This window comes from Lissotriton vulgaris, chromosome 7 (assembly GCF_964263255.1).
Source record: "Lissotriton vulgaris chromosome 7, aLisVul1.2, whole genome shotgun sequence".
In the NCBI taxonomy this organism is placed as follows: domain Eukaryota; kingdom Metazoa; phylum Chordata; class Amphibia; order Caudata; family Salamandridae; genus Lissotriton; species Lissotriton vulgaris.
Window position 1 is genome coordinate 24,381,973 of NC_141695.1, and position 18,709 is coordinate 24,400,681.

Below are 18,709 nucleotides of genomic sequence, written 5' to 3' on the forward strand. Positions count from 1 at the left end.
AAAAAGAATTCAATTGTACACTGTACTAATGCTGTGCATTGTAACGTTGCACATTACTCGAAGGACACAATTTACAGATCAACACACGCTCATTTCACTTGACACTGGGACACTGGCAATTACGACATCTGACGTATAAGACGACCCCGACTTTCAAGATGATTTTCAAGGGTTAAAAAGTCGTCTTATACGCCGGAAAATAAGGTAACTTTGAAATAGTTATCTAGTACTTTCTCTGCTTTATTCTGACCCCCATAAAACTTCGCATTGGATTTTATTAAATACGTTGAAGCATTGTCTGTTGATATCTTATTAAACTGAAATTTGACTTTTATGAGTTCAGATAAACATGTTTTAGACTTAGAAGAGTAATAGGAATGCTCCAATCTCGTTATCTTGTCTAGGAGGGTTTTTGTGAATTCTTTGGCTTTTTTATGTTTTTTAGAGACATAGCCAATAATAACATCTCTGGCTGCTGCTTTGAAAGCATCCCATACCACATGAAAAGGCAAAGTATCAGACTGATTAAATAAAAAATATTCAGGATCTAACACTTCTGAGGGGGCGGGTTTAGTGAAACATGTTGCAAGTCAGTGGGGCTTATTTAGAGATTGATTGATACCAGTCATGCGGCACAAATTGGCAGTAGACCCACCTGGCTAATAAATATGTCTATACACTCTAAAAAGGGCAGACCAGACATTGCCAGATTTTGGCACCTGACGGGTATCTGCCAAATTTAAAACAACACTTCGTGTTTGCTAGCTAGGGCTTTAGAACGCCATTCTTTCAGCATCCTGTGGAACGGGCCGGCGAGGAGGATGCTACACCACTGGCGCATAGATGCTGACATGTCACACGTTTCATTAACCAGGCCTTCAAATATTGTAGCTAGTATCGGAGATGGCCAGCTGTGCGGACTGCAAGCATGGAAGCCCATTTGTGCAAAACAAGGTTTATTTAAGCACGGTAACGTACTTCATAGTTGTGTATTCAAAACGTTGTGCGAAGAAAGCCAGCTACAGTGATTTAAAAACAATTAGTAGTAATAAAGCCATTTCCAAAATGTTACTCTTCACTTTGTCTGCACACGAGCAATCACTGAAACTAATCCATAAAGAGTGATGCACCAGCCATGATGCCCAGAATATGGTGGTCATTCCCTTTCGTCTGTCGCCTGAGCGCTTACATTCCAGACATGAAGGTGATTTTTAAAAGGTTGGTGGAAGCACCCCAGAGCCAGACACTATCCTATTGAAAGCAAGATACAAGAAGGGGTGCAGGAATAATACAGAGGTTTGGAGCAGGGGTGCACAAGGTAGGCCAGGATTGCAGGACCTTCACAAGAGAAACAACCACAAACAATTACCCTAAATGAAATCTATTTAGACAGATGTTGGTTGTCCTTGAAATCTGCCCCGGATCCCCCCTCCTGGACCTGAGCTTCACAGCCATGGTTAAAACCATCCTCAAATTTCACACTTGATCCTCCCCGTCTATTACAACCTGAAACTGCTCCGCTTACAAGAACAGTAGGGGTCAACAGCAGCGATGAGGGACTATGGTCGTTAACAATGCAATACACTTAATGATTGAGACAAGAACACACATTGGCTTTTATCTGGTAGTGAAGACACAGTCTATTGTAATTAGACAGAAATCTCAAAAATAACAAAATCATATTTTTAAAGTAAACACAATTCCTTATATTTTAACAATAACCTATAACAGGCCGAGGGAAACGATGCAACAATTCCCTTAATTGTAGAGTTCCGAGGCGGGTGGGAAAACCGTGGCATTCTTCACACATATCCACTTGTTTGGATTTTTGCAAGGATCACTGCCAACTCTACCACCATTCATGGTGCCACAGCTTGCCTGGTCATCTGCACCACCATTGATTCTACAATAAGAAAAATGTAATTCAGGAGATATTCAATATCTATAAATGAGGAGAGCTGGATATGTTATGAATTTTGCTTCATGACCATTCGGGTCCATACCTGTAAGCACTGTTCATTGACAGACAAGAATAAACAATGACCGATTTAGCAAACCTATTGCACGTTGTCTACAGGTGATAAAAGAGGACAGATTTGATAACTCATGTCATACATGCATTTCATGTACGTAAATTCTAACTAGACCAACTCCTGGAAGTGTGACTATCCCTTGAGGTCATTGCACCACTTCCTGAGGCGACTCCTACCTTGATCTTGTGCCCACGCTAGGACATCCTCAGAGAACAAGATCTTTTGGCTGTTGAGTTTATTCTTTGAGACTAGTGCTGACCTACTGTGGTCTCCACAAATGTTTTCTTTGCTCTAATATTTAGCCCATGTTTTTTTCCTAATCAGTTTCATTTTGACATCCTTCAAATACAACTTTTTGAAAGCCAAAATATTTTAGAAAATTGTTTCTAGAAGGCTTTGTTAAGTCTAGCACATTATTGCCCAATTGTAATATAAACTCTGTATTGTTGAGACCTCTAAGATTCACCTTATCAAAATGCTGTTGCATAAAAAACATATAAAAATGTTGGACATTTTGCAAAACCAGATAAGCATGGCTGCATTCTCACAAAAGTTACCTTAACCAAAGTCTAGTGCCTGAACAGTCAGGACAACCTGTGATCCAATATTGCACAATAAGACTGGACATCTTAAGCCAACACTCTGCAGGATCATCTAAGCACTTGTACAACCCACTCTCCCTTCAAAGATCACACCTCACTGAATACAGCTGGATCCTGGTCTGCTCCACTATTGGTCTCTGTCCATCTACCCTCCCCAGGAAAGTTATTTGTAAAAATGCGGGACTTTACTCCTTTGCTGTGGAAAGTCATGGGCCCATTCCAAATATTTCATTGATCAGAATAATAGAGGGCCTGCACTGGCCGTTTTAGCTCTTTGATTGTTCAGAAAGACCCAGAGAGTCTTGGGGCTGGTCTGGAACTTGTACACATAACTTCTACACTCTATCGCTCGGGTCACACATAAAACTGAAATGTCCATTACTGTTCTTCTGGGCCTTTTCACTGCCTCTTTACACTGCACAGCATCCGGCCACACTTGGGAAGAAGGTGGCTTGCAAAGCTACTTAAAACTTTCCCGGCAAAATCGAATTTAAGTAGCAGGTGATGATTATTCTGTAGCTCCACCAAGGCTACAATGCGGATTTCTTTAAGATCCAGAACTGGCCACACCCACCTAACACTTAACCTTTGATTGCCGCATCCATTTATTGGGTTTGCTTTTGAGGAGGTGTGTGATATGTGCTCCCAGCAATGCACGGATGTAAGAGGAGGAGATTGTTGCAACATGATGCCATCTTGCTCTGGCAGTCCGCGCAAGAACTGTTCCCAAAGATGGCGGCCGGACGCTAACCTGGTCGGGAGCTCCTTGCCTCACGTAGTGATCGGAGACAAGTTTGGGCCGCTATGCTCCTTTTTTCACGAGATAGAGAACCGCGTAAGGACCAGCAAAACTATGCCGGAGTCAGACAATCAAATAATTAAATAAATATTCAACTCTACGGGGGCCGTGAAACCAGCGGAGCCTGCAGCGCTCTGTGTGCAGCGTCGGTATCGGCTTGGTGAAGAGACACAGACACAGACACGGGTGAGACGGGGAAAGTACTGAAAAGCACGGAGGTAAAACAAAGTCAATAATTTTTAAAGAGAATTATACCCCGTGACTTTAAAAAACTCACCATCGATAAGGGATGCCTCCTGGCGCTGAGGGATGCAAACAGAGCACAGCGGCATACACTGGGCAGGAGAGTGTTGCCTCGCAGGATCCCCATAGCGGCAGCGATAGCTCTGGGTGCAGCTTGCTGGTCTTTCGGTGGGAGGTGGCCTGTATAGCCCAACGCTGCTGCAGGAAGGCAGTAAGACGAATGTTGACCTTTTTTAGAGGGAAAGCTAAGAACGCTAAAGAGGTCAGAGAAATCAGGGAAACTACACGGAGCGTACAAAGCATTTCTGCCCCAAGTAAACAGAAATTGACAGGTGAAGGTGGAAGTGAAGTTAGAAGTGAAGGCTTAGAGATATTTGAGGTACTCAGGGATGCTGGAGGTTTGGTAAAGAGCCTTGGTGTAGAGAGCCTCACGCTAGTTTATGGTGCAGATTTACTTCTTGAACTCTCACTGGGTAAAGAGCCTGCCCCAATACTCATTACACAACCAGATAGGTTGATAGTCCAGACACCTCTATCTTGTTTTAAACAAGGTAAGAATTCTATAGAGAGGTTACTTCAGCAAAGGTGGAGGGGCCAAGTCAGATTCTTGTGAAGGAACTACACCAAACCCCAGTCTATGTAGATGAAGCAGGTCTGAAAGGGGGGGTGGTGATAACCAAAGGTGGGAGTTACATACAGGGCAAAACCCCCCTGATAAATTACCCAGGGAGCCTCAAGGCTCTAAGAAAGAGTCTCAACAAGCTATACCTAGAAAGTTACCACAATTACCACAAGGTGAGCAAACACTGGGTGAAGGGGCCCCCTTGGTAAGTCCTGATAACAAAAGTAGGTCCTCCTACTGTCTTAGGAATAGACAGTTTCTGAAAGCGAATTTTCCATCCATCACTAAACAGCCAGTTGTCCCTAAGATTACCAGAAGAGTTACCTGCAAAACCTTAAAACTTCATACGACTAAAGGCAGTAACAAGAAAAAAACAGCGGACAGTCTAGAAGCTAGGGAGGAGAGCAAGACCTCCAAAATAAAAGTTACCCCATCATTAAGATCGTATTTTAAAATACAAAGTCAAGGTAATAAGGAGAAAAATAAGGAACAAAGAGAAACAGCTTTGTCTAAAAGGAAAATGGATGATAACCTAACTCCCGGCACAATTGTTGAAGTTAGTGGAGCTGCGGAGGGGGGGACAGATAAAGTGGAGGCCGTACTTACGCAAATGCCCACTTCCTCTCAAAATCAAAGTTCCAGCACAAGTTCTAGTCCATCCCGAAGCTTACCACCCAGTTCAGACAAAACCTTGCCTCATAGTTCAGCACAAAGCCCTCGTGGAAACTCGTCCACTGATTTATCAATAACTGTGTCTAAAAATCAAGTTTCCGACCTGAAACTCGCTCCGGATAGACTCCAAAGCAGTACAGATATCCTGCTGGATAAGATGATGGAAGAAATTAGATCAAGATTTGAGATCTCGGAAAACAACCAAAATAAGATACAAGAAAGATTCGAGCTGCTGGATGTTAGGATGAATGCACTGGGAGAGAGAGTCAAAGTAGAGGAAGAGGTGGTGGAAGAGTTAAATAAAAAAGCTGAAGTAACCCAGAAGGAGATAAGGGCTCTGAAAGTCAAAGATAAAGGTATTGAAGAAAAACTGGAAGTGCTGGAAAAACAATTTCGAAGGTCCAACCTCAGACTGCTCAATGTTCCTGAAGGAAAAGAGGGCTCAGACATAAAAACAACTTTGTAGTATCCTTACTAGAGGTGTGTTTCGCCTGGAGTAAAACCTATGGTCTTACAGAAGATATACAAAGGGTACATAGGGATCCATTTGGCAAATCAAAGGAAAGAAAAAACCCTAGGAAAATCTTAATAAATTTCAAGACCTACACACTCAAGGAGAAAATACTGAGTGAAGCACTGAAAGTAGGGGATCTCAGCAAGGATAATTGGACCTTTAGAATCAGATCTGACATCGCAAAAGTGACTCAGGATAGGCAATGGGAACTGGGTCAGTTGATGCCGGAATTAAAAACATTAGGCGCCACTGTCCAAATGAAATTCCCAGCCTCCCTCAGAATAATGTGGAAAAACCAAATGCACATTATAGATCCAAAAGAAGTCGAATCCTTAATTGAACAAATACGAGATCAGATAAAAAATAAATCACTGACCCAAGTATAAACAAGTATAAACATACAAACTCAACTATTTGAATAGGAAAAAGGTGGCAGCCACCTAAAAGTAGAATTAAACAGAGGCAAGGAGCTCAAAGTGGACCAAGAATAGAGCCCAAAGGAGAATCAGGGAGGTTCTCCCATGGAGGGTGGGTGTATCTTCTCACTTTAGTTTTGTTTCTTTTCAATATTTTCACTTTAGTTTTAACCTATAAACTTAAAAAAAGGAAAGAAAGGGGAAAAAAGCGGCGAAAATGCACAGGGGAAGGGAGCAAGATAGGGAAAATATTTTAAAAAAATGTCCTCTACAACGCAATAGATATAGAAAGAGGGAGAAACTCTGGGGCAGGCAGAATAAGAAAAAAAATGAAACAGAATATGAGACAAATAAAGATAACTACCTGGAATGTGAATGGGCTACGCACCAAGAGTAGGCGGAGGAAGATTTTTGAATATCTAAAATCATGTGATAGTGAGATCATTATCCAGCAAGAAACTCACTAGTTAAAGAAAGAATGGGAGGAAATAGTGAAAAAGATGAACTGGTTGGATTCATATATATGTACGGACCAAGAATGTGTCTTCAAGGGGGTAGCTATATTATTTAAGAAATCTCTGAGGGCAAGGATAGAGTCTTCAGAAATAGATCATAAAGGAAGGTGGGCAATAGCTAACATTAGACTACTTAACCAAACCCTCTCTGTGACTGGCTATTACGGCCCAAATTTGGACGACCCTTCTCCCCTTCAATCATTATATTCCAATTTGATCACAATATCAGGCCCCATTATTATAGGTGGAGATTTCAATATTATACCAGACCCCAAGGTCGACAGATACCCAAAAGGGAAACAAACTAATCTCCCGAAAATGAGAGAATGGCTGAAAATTTATAAAAGAGATTTAAATGTAATAGATATTTGGAAAAAGAAGGGTGAGGATCATGAGAAGTTCTCATTTAAGAACAAGAAGTTAGGGATACAGTCTAGGATCGACTTCTTCTTAATAGATCAGGGCCTACTGGAAAAAACTGGAAAAGGAGCCCATCTCCCTGCTCACCTCTCAGATCACTCAGCAGTACAAATGATAGTCACATTAGAGGATATAGTGAAACCATTAAGGTGGGCAATGGATCGCTCAATTCTTTTAGATTCTGAGATTGTCAACCGACTCAGGGAAGAAACTAAATATTTTTTTGAGCTCAATAAGGAAGGGATACCAACACACATAGTTTGGGATACATATAAAGCGGTGATTAGGGGCACCCTGTTAAACCTAGCCTCCCATAAATCAAGAGAGCTTAAAAAAGAAATACAAAATATAGAAGAAAACATCTTATCATTAGACCACCAAATATTTACAGATCCAAAAGAACCACTCTTGGTAGCAGAGAGACTTCATCTAAAAAACAGACTCTCAGAAATTTTAGAAGACAAATTGAAAGAAAAATGGGAATGTAGTAAGCTGGCACACTACGAATATGGGGAGGGCTGCGGAAAATTACTGGCTTGGAAACTGAGAACAGATAGGTCTAGAAACAAAATTCTATTTATAGACCCAAGTAACCCAACACACAATGGAGCAGAAGAAGATATTATAAAGCAAGAATTCTTAGCCTTCATTGGTGATCTTTACTCTGATGACTGCAATCCATCTAATGAAGAGATTGACATATTCCTTGAGGCTCAAAATATTCCAAAACTGGGGCGTGGCTTGGCGGGCGAAGATGGCGGTCGCAGCCTTGTAGAGCTCCCGCCGGCCCGGACTTAATCCGATCATTTATCCTGGCCCCCGAGCCCGCTGTTGATACCCAGTGGTTGGCATCGATCAGGCGAAGTCTCCTGTCTACTTTGGTGTGTCGATCCTGCACTTCTCCCCTTCCTGTGATCGGAGGGAGGCGACGGCGACGTGCGGCCTGGTGACCGGCTGGAGACCGGGGTCCTCGAGTTTCGAGACGCCTGGTGGCGGTAGCGATCTGGCGGGTGCGGGTGGCATCCACTGCGCCGCTCTCGGCTCAACTTTACAGCTACGATCGCCTGGAGGTCAGGACAGCGCCACTAGCTCTTACTCCTTGGGAGGACGACTCTTCCCCTGTGTAACCAGAGAGAGGCGACAACATTGCGAGGCATCGTGACCGGCTGGGGACTGGGGTCCTGGAGTTCCGAGGCGACCGGTGACGGACTGGCGGACGGTGGTGGCATCCGCTACACCGCTCTTGGTTCGGCTTGCTGGCTGCGGCTGCCCACGGATCGCGGTGCCGCAGCTTCTTTCTGAGCATTGGACGGCCATTCGTGGCGACGAGTGTGGGTGAGGCCTGTCCTACTTGGGTGAAGCCGGGACCTCGATTTTCGCGACACCGGATCTGTGCCGCCCGACCCGCCTTCTCATCTGAGACTTCATTGCTGCCGCTCCAGTCGGCCTTGCGACAGTGCCCAGGGGTTCCAGGGCCTTGTCGGGAGGTGGTGTCCGCCCTGCTCAGCGTGTGCCATGACCAGGGATAGAGGAGGTGGCCCGCCTAAACATGGCCCCATCGACAAATTCACCGGGCCGAGTGGCGGCTCTGGGGCGGCCGGTGGCAGCGGTGGCCCTGGGCCAGACAATGCAGCTATATTGGCGGCCATCACCCAGTCCCGGGACATGCTTGATGCCAAAATTGGGGCGGTTGGAGCGGATGTCACGCTACTGCGCCAGGACCTCCGCAACGCGGTGGAGCGGATCACCGGGGCTGAGTCCCGCATCACAGTGACTGAGGCTGACATTGGCGCCCTAAAGAAACGATTAGCGGAGGTGGAGGGAGTTCAAAAGACACTGGCGGCCCGCGTGGAGGATGCCGAAGGGCGCGCGCGGAGGAACAACCTCCGCTTCATTGGCTTTCCGGAGCGGTGCGAGAAGGACGACATGGAGCGGTTCTTGACCCAGTGGCTAGAGAGCTGGCTCCCCGAAGGGACACTGTCCGCGTGCTTCGTGATTGAGAGGGCCCACAGGGCTCTGACCCAGCGGCCGCCGGAGGGTGAGCGCCCGCGGCCAGTCATCGCCCGGCTGCTAAACTACCATGACCGTGATGTTATCCTGCGGGAGGCGAGGAACAAGGGCTCGCTCGCCTTCGAGAATCATACCATCATGATTTTCCCAGACTACACGAAGATGGTGCAGCAGCAGAGGCAATCCTTCGTGGCCGCTAAGGCTAAGCTGCGGGGCCTCAAGCTCCAATACTCTCTCCTGTATCCAGCCCGCCTGCGAGTGGTGTATCAGTCCCGGACCCATTTCTTTGATTCACCTGAGGAGGTGTTCCGCTGGACCGACGAAGCGGTGCGACTCAGACCGCACCCCCAGCCGGGACTGGACCCGGGCAGGTCCCAGGGATCATCGCCGGAGCGGACAGATCGCCCGAACAGGAAGGGCCGCCATCGAAGGTCTCGCTCTAAGAAGAGGTCGGCCTCCGCCAGTGCATCGCAGTCGGGTGGTGCCAGGGACTCGGAGCACTCCGATGCTGGCAGCTGAACATTGCTGGGACTAGACTTTTTTGCTGAACACTGAGTTGCCCTACGTTGGCTGGTGAGACTGTTCAATTATGTCTTTTGTATACCAGTCGGCTCCCATGTGAGGACTCCTGTTGTTTTCATGGGGACACAGTGGGGCTCGGGGGGTACCGTTTGTGGGCCTCAGACCCTCACGGATGTGAGTGTTGTTGGGGGGGTGGTGAGTGTGTCATGGTTGGGTTGTTGGGATCCATTGGTATGGCGGGCCCTGGGTCCTCTGTTTTGGACCCGGGTCTCTCCATGCCGCGACAGATACTTCAAAGTTCTCTGAGGTATTGGGGTGGTGGGTGTGGGGTGTGGGGGGAGGTTCTTTGGTTGCAAATGTTGGGGGGGATCTGGGTTGGGGGGGGTTGCTGAGTGTCTGGGCTTGGGGGGTGGGACCACACGGGTCTAAGGCTTTGGTTTTTGTTGCTTTGCGGGTTGCGCCAGGGTGGGACGGAGGGCCGGATTCTAGACTTTGTGACGATAATGGCTGATACTGTGACTATGTCTCCTCAAAAGTCCCTGCGAGTCGTGACATGGAATGTGAGGGGTATCCTGGATAAAATCAAGCGTGGGGCTGTGCTGCGATGGGGGAAGAGGGAGATGGTGGATGTGCTCCTGCTCCAGGAGACTCACATGCTGGGTTCTAAGGCTCTTAGCCTCCAGAGGTTTGGATATCAACAGGTTTATCATGCGGGCTTCACGAGGGGGTCGCGGGGGGTGGCCATCTTGGTACACCGTAGGGTGGCTTATGTTCATGAGAAACAATGGATTGATCCTCAGGGCCGGTATTAGGTATGGGCGGAAAATCCGTTCCGCTCGCGGATTTTGCGGATTTTCGGGAAATCCGCAATCCGCGAGATTTGCGAATCTCCCGCAAAATCCGCAAATCCGCGAGCAGCGGATTTTGCTCGCACTGCTCGCACTGTTCGCGTGAGTTCGCGGCTTCCCAGTACAACTTCGCGCCCCGCGAATAAGTGCTAAATTGCAGAAATACGATCTTAGCAAAACTGAAACTACTTGCCAGGTTCAAAAGTTCAGGCTCATCATTAGTAGCCATTTCCTGTAGTGCTTCCTGAGGGGCCCCTCCAGAGTTCAGTTGCCAGTTGCAACTATTATGTGACCCTGCTCTGAACCTCAGAATAGTTACACATATGCCACAAAGGTCCTGAATTACAGCTAAGGGAGACAAGCAGGAGCCAGGCTGGAAGTTAAAATCCATTAATCAGCCCCTAATTCATTATTGTCAGTTGGGGCAGGGCAGGTGTTGTAACTAATTTTGCAACAATGAAAGCACTTAGCAAGTGCAAAAGATCACTAATCAGGGCGCACTAAGGAAGCAGGTGCCAGCTAAAAAAATATTCTGTGACACATTAATCAGCCCCAAATTAATTCAGGTCACTTGAGGCAGGGAAGGTGTGCTTTGCTTTTGCCGAAAATAATGTACACTGGACAACCAGAGGGTGTGGTGATGAAACAGAGGGTGGCATGGGTGGGCCAGAGGGTGGCATGAGTAGTCAGAGAGTGGCAGTGGTGACAGAGAGTGGCAGTGATGAAGAAGAGTGTCCCAAACAGGCTGGACACGTAGAAACAACAAGTTCGCAAAACTTGCGACCCGACAGGTAAGTTCGCAAATTGCGAAATTGTAAAAACCCTCGCGAACTGGCAGAAACACGGGCGAACACAAAAAAAAAAAATCCGCAAATTCGCGGGAATTCGCGGATTTTGCGGATTGCGAGTTCGCAAATCCGCAAAATTCGCGAACGCGAGATTCGCAAAATTCGCCCATGCTTAGCCGGTATGTCTTTATCAAGGGCCTGCTGGGTTCCGAGCCAGTGGTTTTTGGTAGTGTGTACGCCCCTCCCCCCCTGCAGTGGGCCTTGTCTGAGCGGCTGTTCGCGCTGTGGGACGAGATTCCGGAGGTTCTGACCATGGTGGGGGGCGATTGGAACGAGGTTATGGATGTGGGCCTGGATCGCCTGAGACGAGTACCCGCTGTGTCTGACCCCCCCCCCCCCGCGGCTGCTCCCACCAGATTGTGTGCGACTGTGAGTGGTCTGGGCTGGATTGATGTATGGCGGCACTTTCACCCTGCGGTGCGTGCATACACGTATGTGTCGGCGGTGCATGGGTCCTTCTCGAGAATAGATTATCTGTTTGTGCCGGGTGCCTGCCTGAGTCGCGTTAGGGACGCCGCGATACTTCCCAGAGGCCTCTCGGATCATTCCCCTGTCCTGGCTACCATGACCCTCCCCTCTAAACGACAGCCTTTTCGCTGGCGTATGTCCTCCTGGCAGCTGCAGCGGCCTGAGTATGTTAGCCACTTACGCGAGGCGATTGACCACTTCTGGCGTGAGAATTTGGTGGGGGATGTTGACGTACTGGTTGTATGGGAGGCGCTGAAGCCTACGCTCCGGGGCGTTGATATAGCTTGGTGTGTGGCAGCTCGGCGAAAACACCGGGAGGCCATTGTGACCGCCGCGGCCCGCGTTGAGGAACTAGAGCAGCGTGGTCGGCTCGGGGGCGATGAGGGCGTCGTGAGGCAGCTCCTGCAGGCCCAACAGATGTATGCCTCAGTCCTGTACGAGGAGGCACGGCAGGCGTGGCTCGCCACGCGCAGCAGGGTATACCAGTGGGGCGACAAGTCCTGCACCATGCTGCATAGGCTGTGCCAAGCGACTTTCCAGCCCCTAGTGTTGCCTGGTCTCACGGCGGACGACGGCTCGGTCATGACCGATCCAGATTTGCTGGCGGCTAGCTTTGCCCGTTATTACGAGGCGCAATACGCTCCTCGTGACCCCTTGATGGGGGACGGGATCGCTTCATACCTGGACGACCTGCTCCCGCAGGCAGTCCCTGACGAGACCAGAACCGCTTGGAGGCCCCGCTTACGTCCGAAGAACTCGGGGAGGCCCTTGGTCAATTAAATACTGGCAAGGCGCCCGGCCCGAGCGGCTTTCCTAGTGAATTTTATAAGAAATTCCACGTCCAGCTGGGACCCCACTTTCGCAGTGCCCTGGAGGCGGCACGTGCTCAGGGCGAGTTGCCACCGGACTGGCGTCATGCCGAAATAGTGGTATTCCTGAAGCCGGGCAGGGTGCCGGACCGGCACGACTCCTACAGGCCGATTTCCCTTCTCAACATCGAGGCCAAGATCTTGGCGAAGGCCCTAGCGAACCGCCTTTTGCCTCACATTGCTGACCTGGTCCACCCTGACCAGGCCGGATTCATGCCGCACAGGGCCACCCGGCATAACATCCGACGGGCGCAGGCGGCGGTTGACGCCATGGGTGCTAGGGATGAGCAGGCAGCACTCCTTCTCGCGGACATGGACCGAGCCTTTGATTCGGTGAGTTGGGCATATCTGTTCACCTTGTTAACCCGCCTTAACCTAGGGCCTGTCTTCCTGTCATATATTCGTCTCCTCTACACTAATGTTACGGCTTCGGTCCGCGTGGCCGGCGCTGTCTCTGGGCGCTTCCGCATCGGTCGTGGTACTCGACAGGGTTGCCCGCTATCCCCCTACCTATTTGCCCTGGCCATGGAGCCCCTGGCGTCGTGGATACGGACAGATGCCCAACTGCGTGGCTTTGTCTGGAACGATGACCTGGCGGATAGGATTGCATTGTATGCAGATGACGTCCTTCTATTCCTTACTGATCTACAGCGCTCGGGTCCCCGGGTTTTGGAGATCATGCGGGTGTTTGGCGAGGTCTCAGGTCTCCATCTTAGTCTGAACAAATCGACCCTATGGATTTTGGGTGGCGGAGTAGTTGCCGACCCGTGGGCCGCCGAGTTGCGTGTGGCGACAGATGGCCTGAAATATCTGGGCGTTTTTCTCTCGGACTCACGGGCCGTGGCCTGGGCACGAGGTGTCTTGCCGGTGTGGGAACGGGTCCAGACAGATGTTAAAACTTGGTCCAGAATGCCACTCACTATCTTTGGGAGGGTGGCCATCTTCAAGATGGTGGCACTGCCGAGGCTTCTATACCAGCTCCAAAACTTCCCACACCCCATTGGCGGGGAGTGGTTCCGCCAGGTTAATTCTGTGCTGGGCCGCTTCCTGTGGGATGGCGGTGCAGCCAGGGTGGCCTTGAAAACGTGCTTTCTATCCACGTACTGTGGTGGCCTGGCCACCTCGGACCTCCTCTCCTATTACCAAGCGTCTCACTTACTTGTCCTTAATGAATGGTGGTATGGGGACAGGGGTGATCCGGCCTATGCCCTAGAACGACTTCTCATGGGTGATCGCACGCTTCACACCATTCTTTATTCGGCTCGCATACGCCGTGGATTGCCTTCGGTTACTAAAGTGGTATTTGCGGTGTGGAGGCAGTCCCTACGCCGCATGGGTTGGTGGGGCAAATTAACAGCTGAAACGCCACTGTGGCACAATGGCCTGCTCCCGGAACTGGCGGCCCTGGCTGGGTTTGAGGGCTGGGAGGCTATTGGAGTTACACAACTGGGCCAGGTCATGTCCGGCACCACCCTCAAGTCATTCGAGGAACTCCGTGCGGAGTTCCAGATGCCTCAGACCCAGTTCTTCCGCTACCTCCAGCTGCGCACGCCCTCGCCCCGAGTATTGCCGGCCTCGACTCCCTGCCGGAGTTCAGCCCGATTGAGGCTAAAGTGTTTATGGGAGACTGGGGAGACAGGAAGGTCTCTAGGATTTATCAGACGCTTGTTATCCACTGCTCCTCCACTCTCCACTCCCTTCGGGAGGCGTGGGAGGTGGACGTGGGCGCCCTTGATGAGGACGATTGGAGGGAGGCGCTGGAATCCCCGCGCGGCACCGCCGTCGCGGTTTGGCTCCGCCTGATCCAATTCAAATACTTGCACCGTGCTTATTATACGCGCGAGCGTCTGTGGAAGGCTGGCTTGATTGCATCCCCGGAATGCCTGCGCTGTGGGGAAGTGCCTGGCTCCCTGATGCATACAGTGTGGTCGTGTGGTCGCCTGACTGGATTCTGGAGGGGCGTGTGGAGTTGCCTGGCATAGGTTCTGGGTTGGGATCTTCCTCGTACCCACCGGCTGGGCCTGCTGCATATTCTGGAAGGGGTTGGGGGCAACATATATAAACGTCACCTGTTGCTCCTGGGGCTGGTGGTGGCCAAACGAGACCTGGCTCGGGCATGGAAATCTGTGAGCCCCCCCCCCCCCCCCCCCTGTCTGCATGGAAGGCTGGGCTAGATTACTTCATGGGCCTGGAAAAGCCGGTCTTTGAGGCGCGGGGCTGCCCGCGCAAACATTTCAAGATCTGGAAGCGGTGGGCCGACTACCGTGGCCTGTCCTTGGACCCCCCGGCGGAGCAGGAGGAGGACATTTGATCACAGTGACACTTCTGGCCTGTAGCGGCAAGCCCTGGTCGCGTTATACCTGCTTATTCTTTGTGCATTTCCTTTTCTGTTGCCCTTTTTGTACACGTGTGGTGGGGAGGTTGGGGGGGAATGTTAGGTACAGGGGGGGCGTAGTTGGGGGTTAGAGTGGGCTGCAGGGGCATTTCTACACTGAGCTTCTTTGGCATTTACTTCATCCTTTACTGTCTATGTCATTGATACATTGATACTGCTGTGGTGATCTTGGTGTGTGGAGATACCACATTCTTGATACTCCTATGCTCAATAAACTTGGTTTTGAAAAATATTCCAAAACTAACTCAAGAAGAGAAAAAAAAATTAAATTCAGAAATTACAAATCTAGAAGGTTTTTTTTGTGTTCAAACTGCTTTATTGCATAGTTAATGGTACACAGCTCCCATTGCCTACAACCCGGAGGCCGGCAGCATCATGTAGCAGGTGAATGAAACATTAGAAATGAAACACAGTCAATACTACCGGCATCCAGGAGGCCCGGTGGCGGAATCAGTGTCTGTCTGAGAGCTCCAGCCAGAATGCGGGTTGAAAAGGAGATGGAATGCAGGATGCAGTGCATAAGAACAGGTTTTTATGTTTTAGAACAATCCCCAACAAGTGAACTACCCCAGTAGCATAGGTCAAGTAGTAAGGCGGTCTGTGAGTTACAGCAGTCTCGTGGTGGGCACAACACCAGTGATATTTTGATCGTATGTATATCGTGGCAAGTCGACGGCACAAGGGGAACAAATCAGTCTATGTCTTCCGGGCCCGCTTGTGGGACATGTGGAGGTTCGCATATGTGACCCCTGAATTCATTCCAGCCGGACCAAATGTCTCCCCATTTGCGGGGGCACCCCCTTGTCGTGTAAACAGTTTTTTATTGTAGCATACACCAATCTATGTCGCTTTGCCAGTCCCGCAGAGTAGGTGGATTGGGGGCCCCCCATAGTCTCGCAATGTTTCTCTTAGCCACCATTTGCCCCAAGGTGACCCATGTCCTCCCCCTCGAAGTCAGGTCCGTGGGTTCCCAGATGTTTAGGAGACATCTCTTGGCCTCCAAGCGAATCTCGACCTCCCATACCTCCTGCATACACTGCACCACCCGCCTCCAGTATCTTTGCACTCGCGGACACTCCCATAGTATGTGGAAGAAGGTGCCTACTTGTCTGCAGCCCCTTCTGCAGAGCCCATCACCTCCCCTCCCTATTGCAGCCAGCCTGGTACATGAGAAGTAAACTCTATGGAGGATTTTCAGCTGGACCAACCGGAAGCGGGCTGAGATAGCCACCTCTCTAGGTGATGCAAGAGCATAGGACCACTCGTCGTCGTCTATCTCCAGCCTGTCCGCCACCCATTTTTCTTTCAGGGGGAGGAGAGTGTCAGGAGGGTTATTAATCAGTTTCTTGTATGTGAGGGAGATGGCATGTTCGGGGATATGTCCGTCAAGCAGCCTGTCCTCTAATGGCGAGGCCTGAGGTAAGGTAGTGCCCGGTGGAATGTTAGCCAGAAGGGAATGTCGCACCTGTAGGTACCGGAAATATTCAGCGCGCGCCAGGTCGTGTATTGCTTGCAGGTGTGTGAACTCGTGTACTCCTTTTGGCCCCCAAAGATCCCTGATGTGTGAGATGCCTATCAGGTCCCAGCTGTGAAACCCTTTAGTGTGTCTCAGAGAACCGAGTTTTTCAGAGGTCCACAGGGGCGTCGACATGGTGAGGGTGTCTGACCAGCCTAGGTGTTTCTGTGCAATGTGCCAGATTTGTACCGAGTGTTGGGTTGGGCCCGTGAGTTGGTGTCTACCCAGTTTGGAGTAAAGTGCAACCTCGTAGCTCCCCCCAGGAAGGAGCCACCTGTCCATACCGTACCTGGGGTCCCCCCCATCACTGTATGTCCCCTGGTTTATCGCTGCTAAGTGTGCCGCCCAATAGTATTTGCGGATGTCAGGGAGGGCAATCCCACTGTCGTACCACCTCAACGTGAGTTTTCGCAGTGCGATTCTTGGCATCCCGGCCCATAGTAGTTCCCGCTGCGCCGCTTCTACTGCAGCGAGGTATGAGTTGGGTACGAGATCAGGATAATTCTGCAGCGCGTATAGAAACCTCGGTAGCGCCACAATCTTAAAGAGGGCTGCGCGGCCCAGGAGGGACAAAGGAAGTTTCTGCCAGGATTTAGCGTCTCATTGGAGCCGCCTGAGGGGTGGGAGTAGGTTGCGTTCGTACCGCAACGCCTTGTCAGTTGAGACAAAGACACCCAGATATTGGAAGCCGTCTGTGGCCAGTGTCAGAGGGGAGGTTTCAGGGAGCCTTGGTGGTTCGCCATGCAGAACATAGAGAAGGGATTTATTCCAGTTAATCCGAAACCCGGAGTTCCTCCCGCAGCTCGTGAGGCTGTCAAGCGCCGCCATGATAGATCTACGAGGTCTAGACAAGTACAGAAGGATGTCGTCAGCATAGAGGGAGATTTTGTCCTCCCATCCTTCAGTCCAGGCTATTCCTTTAAGGTAGACGTCTTGACGTATCCAGGCCGCAAGGGGCTCAAGGGAGAGCGCAAAGAGGAGGGGGGAGAGAGGACAGCACTGTCGAGTCCCTCTCCCAAGGGTGAAGACTTCCGATGCCTTCCCGTTCACCACTACCTGGGCCAATGGCTCCGAGTACAGGAGGCGCACCCAAGATATAAAGAGAGGTCCGAAGCCTAGTTTGCGCAGCACTGCGAACATGTAAGGCCATTCTAGGGTGTCAAATGCCATGGCGGCGTCTAGGGACACCACCACTGCGTCCTCCTGCAGCCTGTGCCGCTGTCCAAGCACCCCATTTAGGCGGCGAATGTTCAGCGCCGTATTACGTCGGGGCATGAATCCAGATTGATCCGGATGGACGAGGGTGGACAGGACTGGTAGGAGTCTATTTGCAAGCGTCTTGGCCAAGATTTTTGGCTCTGCGTTGAGCAGTGATATTGGCCTGTAAGAGGCACAGGACTCCCTGGGTTTCCCTTCTTTCGGTATCGCCTCTATTGTCGCTAGACGTTGGTCTCGTGGCAGGATTCCCCTTTGCCTACTCTCCTCGAACATGGGCTTAAGATGTTTGCTGAGGGTGCCTGGTTGCAGTTTGTAGAGTTCTATTGGGAGGCCGTTAGGTCCTAAGGCTTTACCCGGGCGGAGGTCAATAATTGCACGCTGTAGCTCAGACGCTTCAAGCGGGCTGTCAAGGGCCTCCCGGTCTTCGTCGGATAGGCAGGGCATACGAATGTCCGTCAGGCGGGCCACTGAGTCCTTCTCTGGACGATCAGATTCCCGGCTATAGACTTGCTGGTAGTGGTGCGCAAACTCCGCCACTATTTCCCGGGGTTCAGTGACCACAGTTCCGGAGGCCGTGAGAAGTTCGGGGACCACTCTATTAGCCAGCTGCTTCTTTTCGAGCCAGGCTATTAGTTTCCCGGCTTTGTCCCCCTGATCATATATCCTCCCCATCTTGTGCCTAGTGGCCGTCTGGGCTTCCTGTGTGACCAGTTCCCTGTATTCAGCCGTTTTGAGCTGCAGCCTATGAAGCGCGTCGGGTGTCCCAGTGTTGCTGGCCTCCTGCTCCAGGAACGCCAGATCTGTTTCCACTGTGGTGATTTGTTGTTCTCTTTCTTTCCGCCTACCCGCTATGGTAGACAGCGCTTCCCCCCTGAGTACCGTTTTGAAGGCCTCCCATAGGGTGACCGGGGAATCCACGGATCCTACATTGGCATTAAAGTAGTGAGTGATGGATTTGGTGAGTGCCTTCCTAGTCTCCTCGGCCTTCAAGTGCCAGGCGCTGATTGGCGTAACGCAACCCTCCCGTCGGGCCCCAAAGGTTAAGTGTATGTGAAGTGGTGAATGGTCAGATATGCCGCGTGCTAAATGGGTGGCTTCACAGACCGTCACGTCGTGTTGCAGTAGAATGAGAATGTAGTCGAGGCGGGAAAATGTGCTATGTGGCCCAGAGAAGAAAGT

At 50.4% G+C, this 18,709-nt stretch overlaps 1 protein-coding gene across 1 annotated transcript in view; it reads right to left on the minus strand.

Annotated features, from left to right (window-relative positions):
* Positions 1 to 1,612: 1,612 nt before the first annotated feature.
* The window catches only part of LOC147700554 (C-type lectin domain family 12 member A-like), a 70,177-nt gene continuing 53,080 nt past the window's right edge, over positions 1,613 to 18,709 (minus strand). Inside the window, exon 6 of the mRNA XM_086928450.1 lies at positions 1,613 to 1,903. Within this exon, the coding sequence (XP_086784576.1) occupies positions 1,759 to 1,903 (145 nt within the window). The 3' untranslated portion in view covers positions 1,613 to 1,758. The remainder of the gene's footprint in view (positions 1,904 to 18,709) is intronic.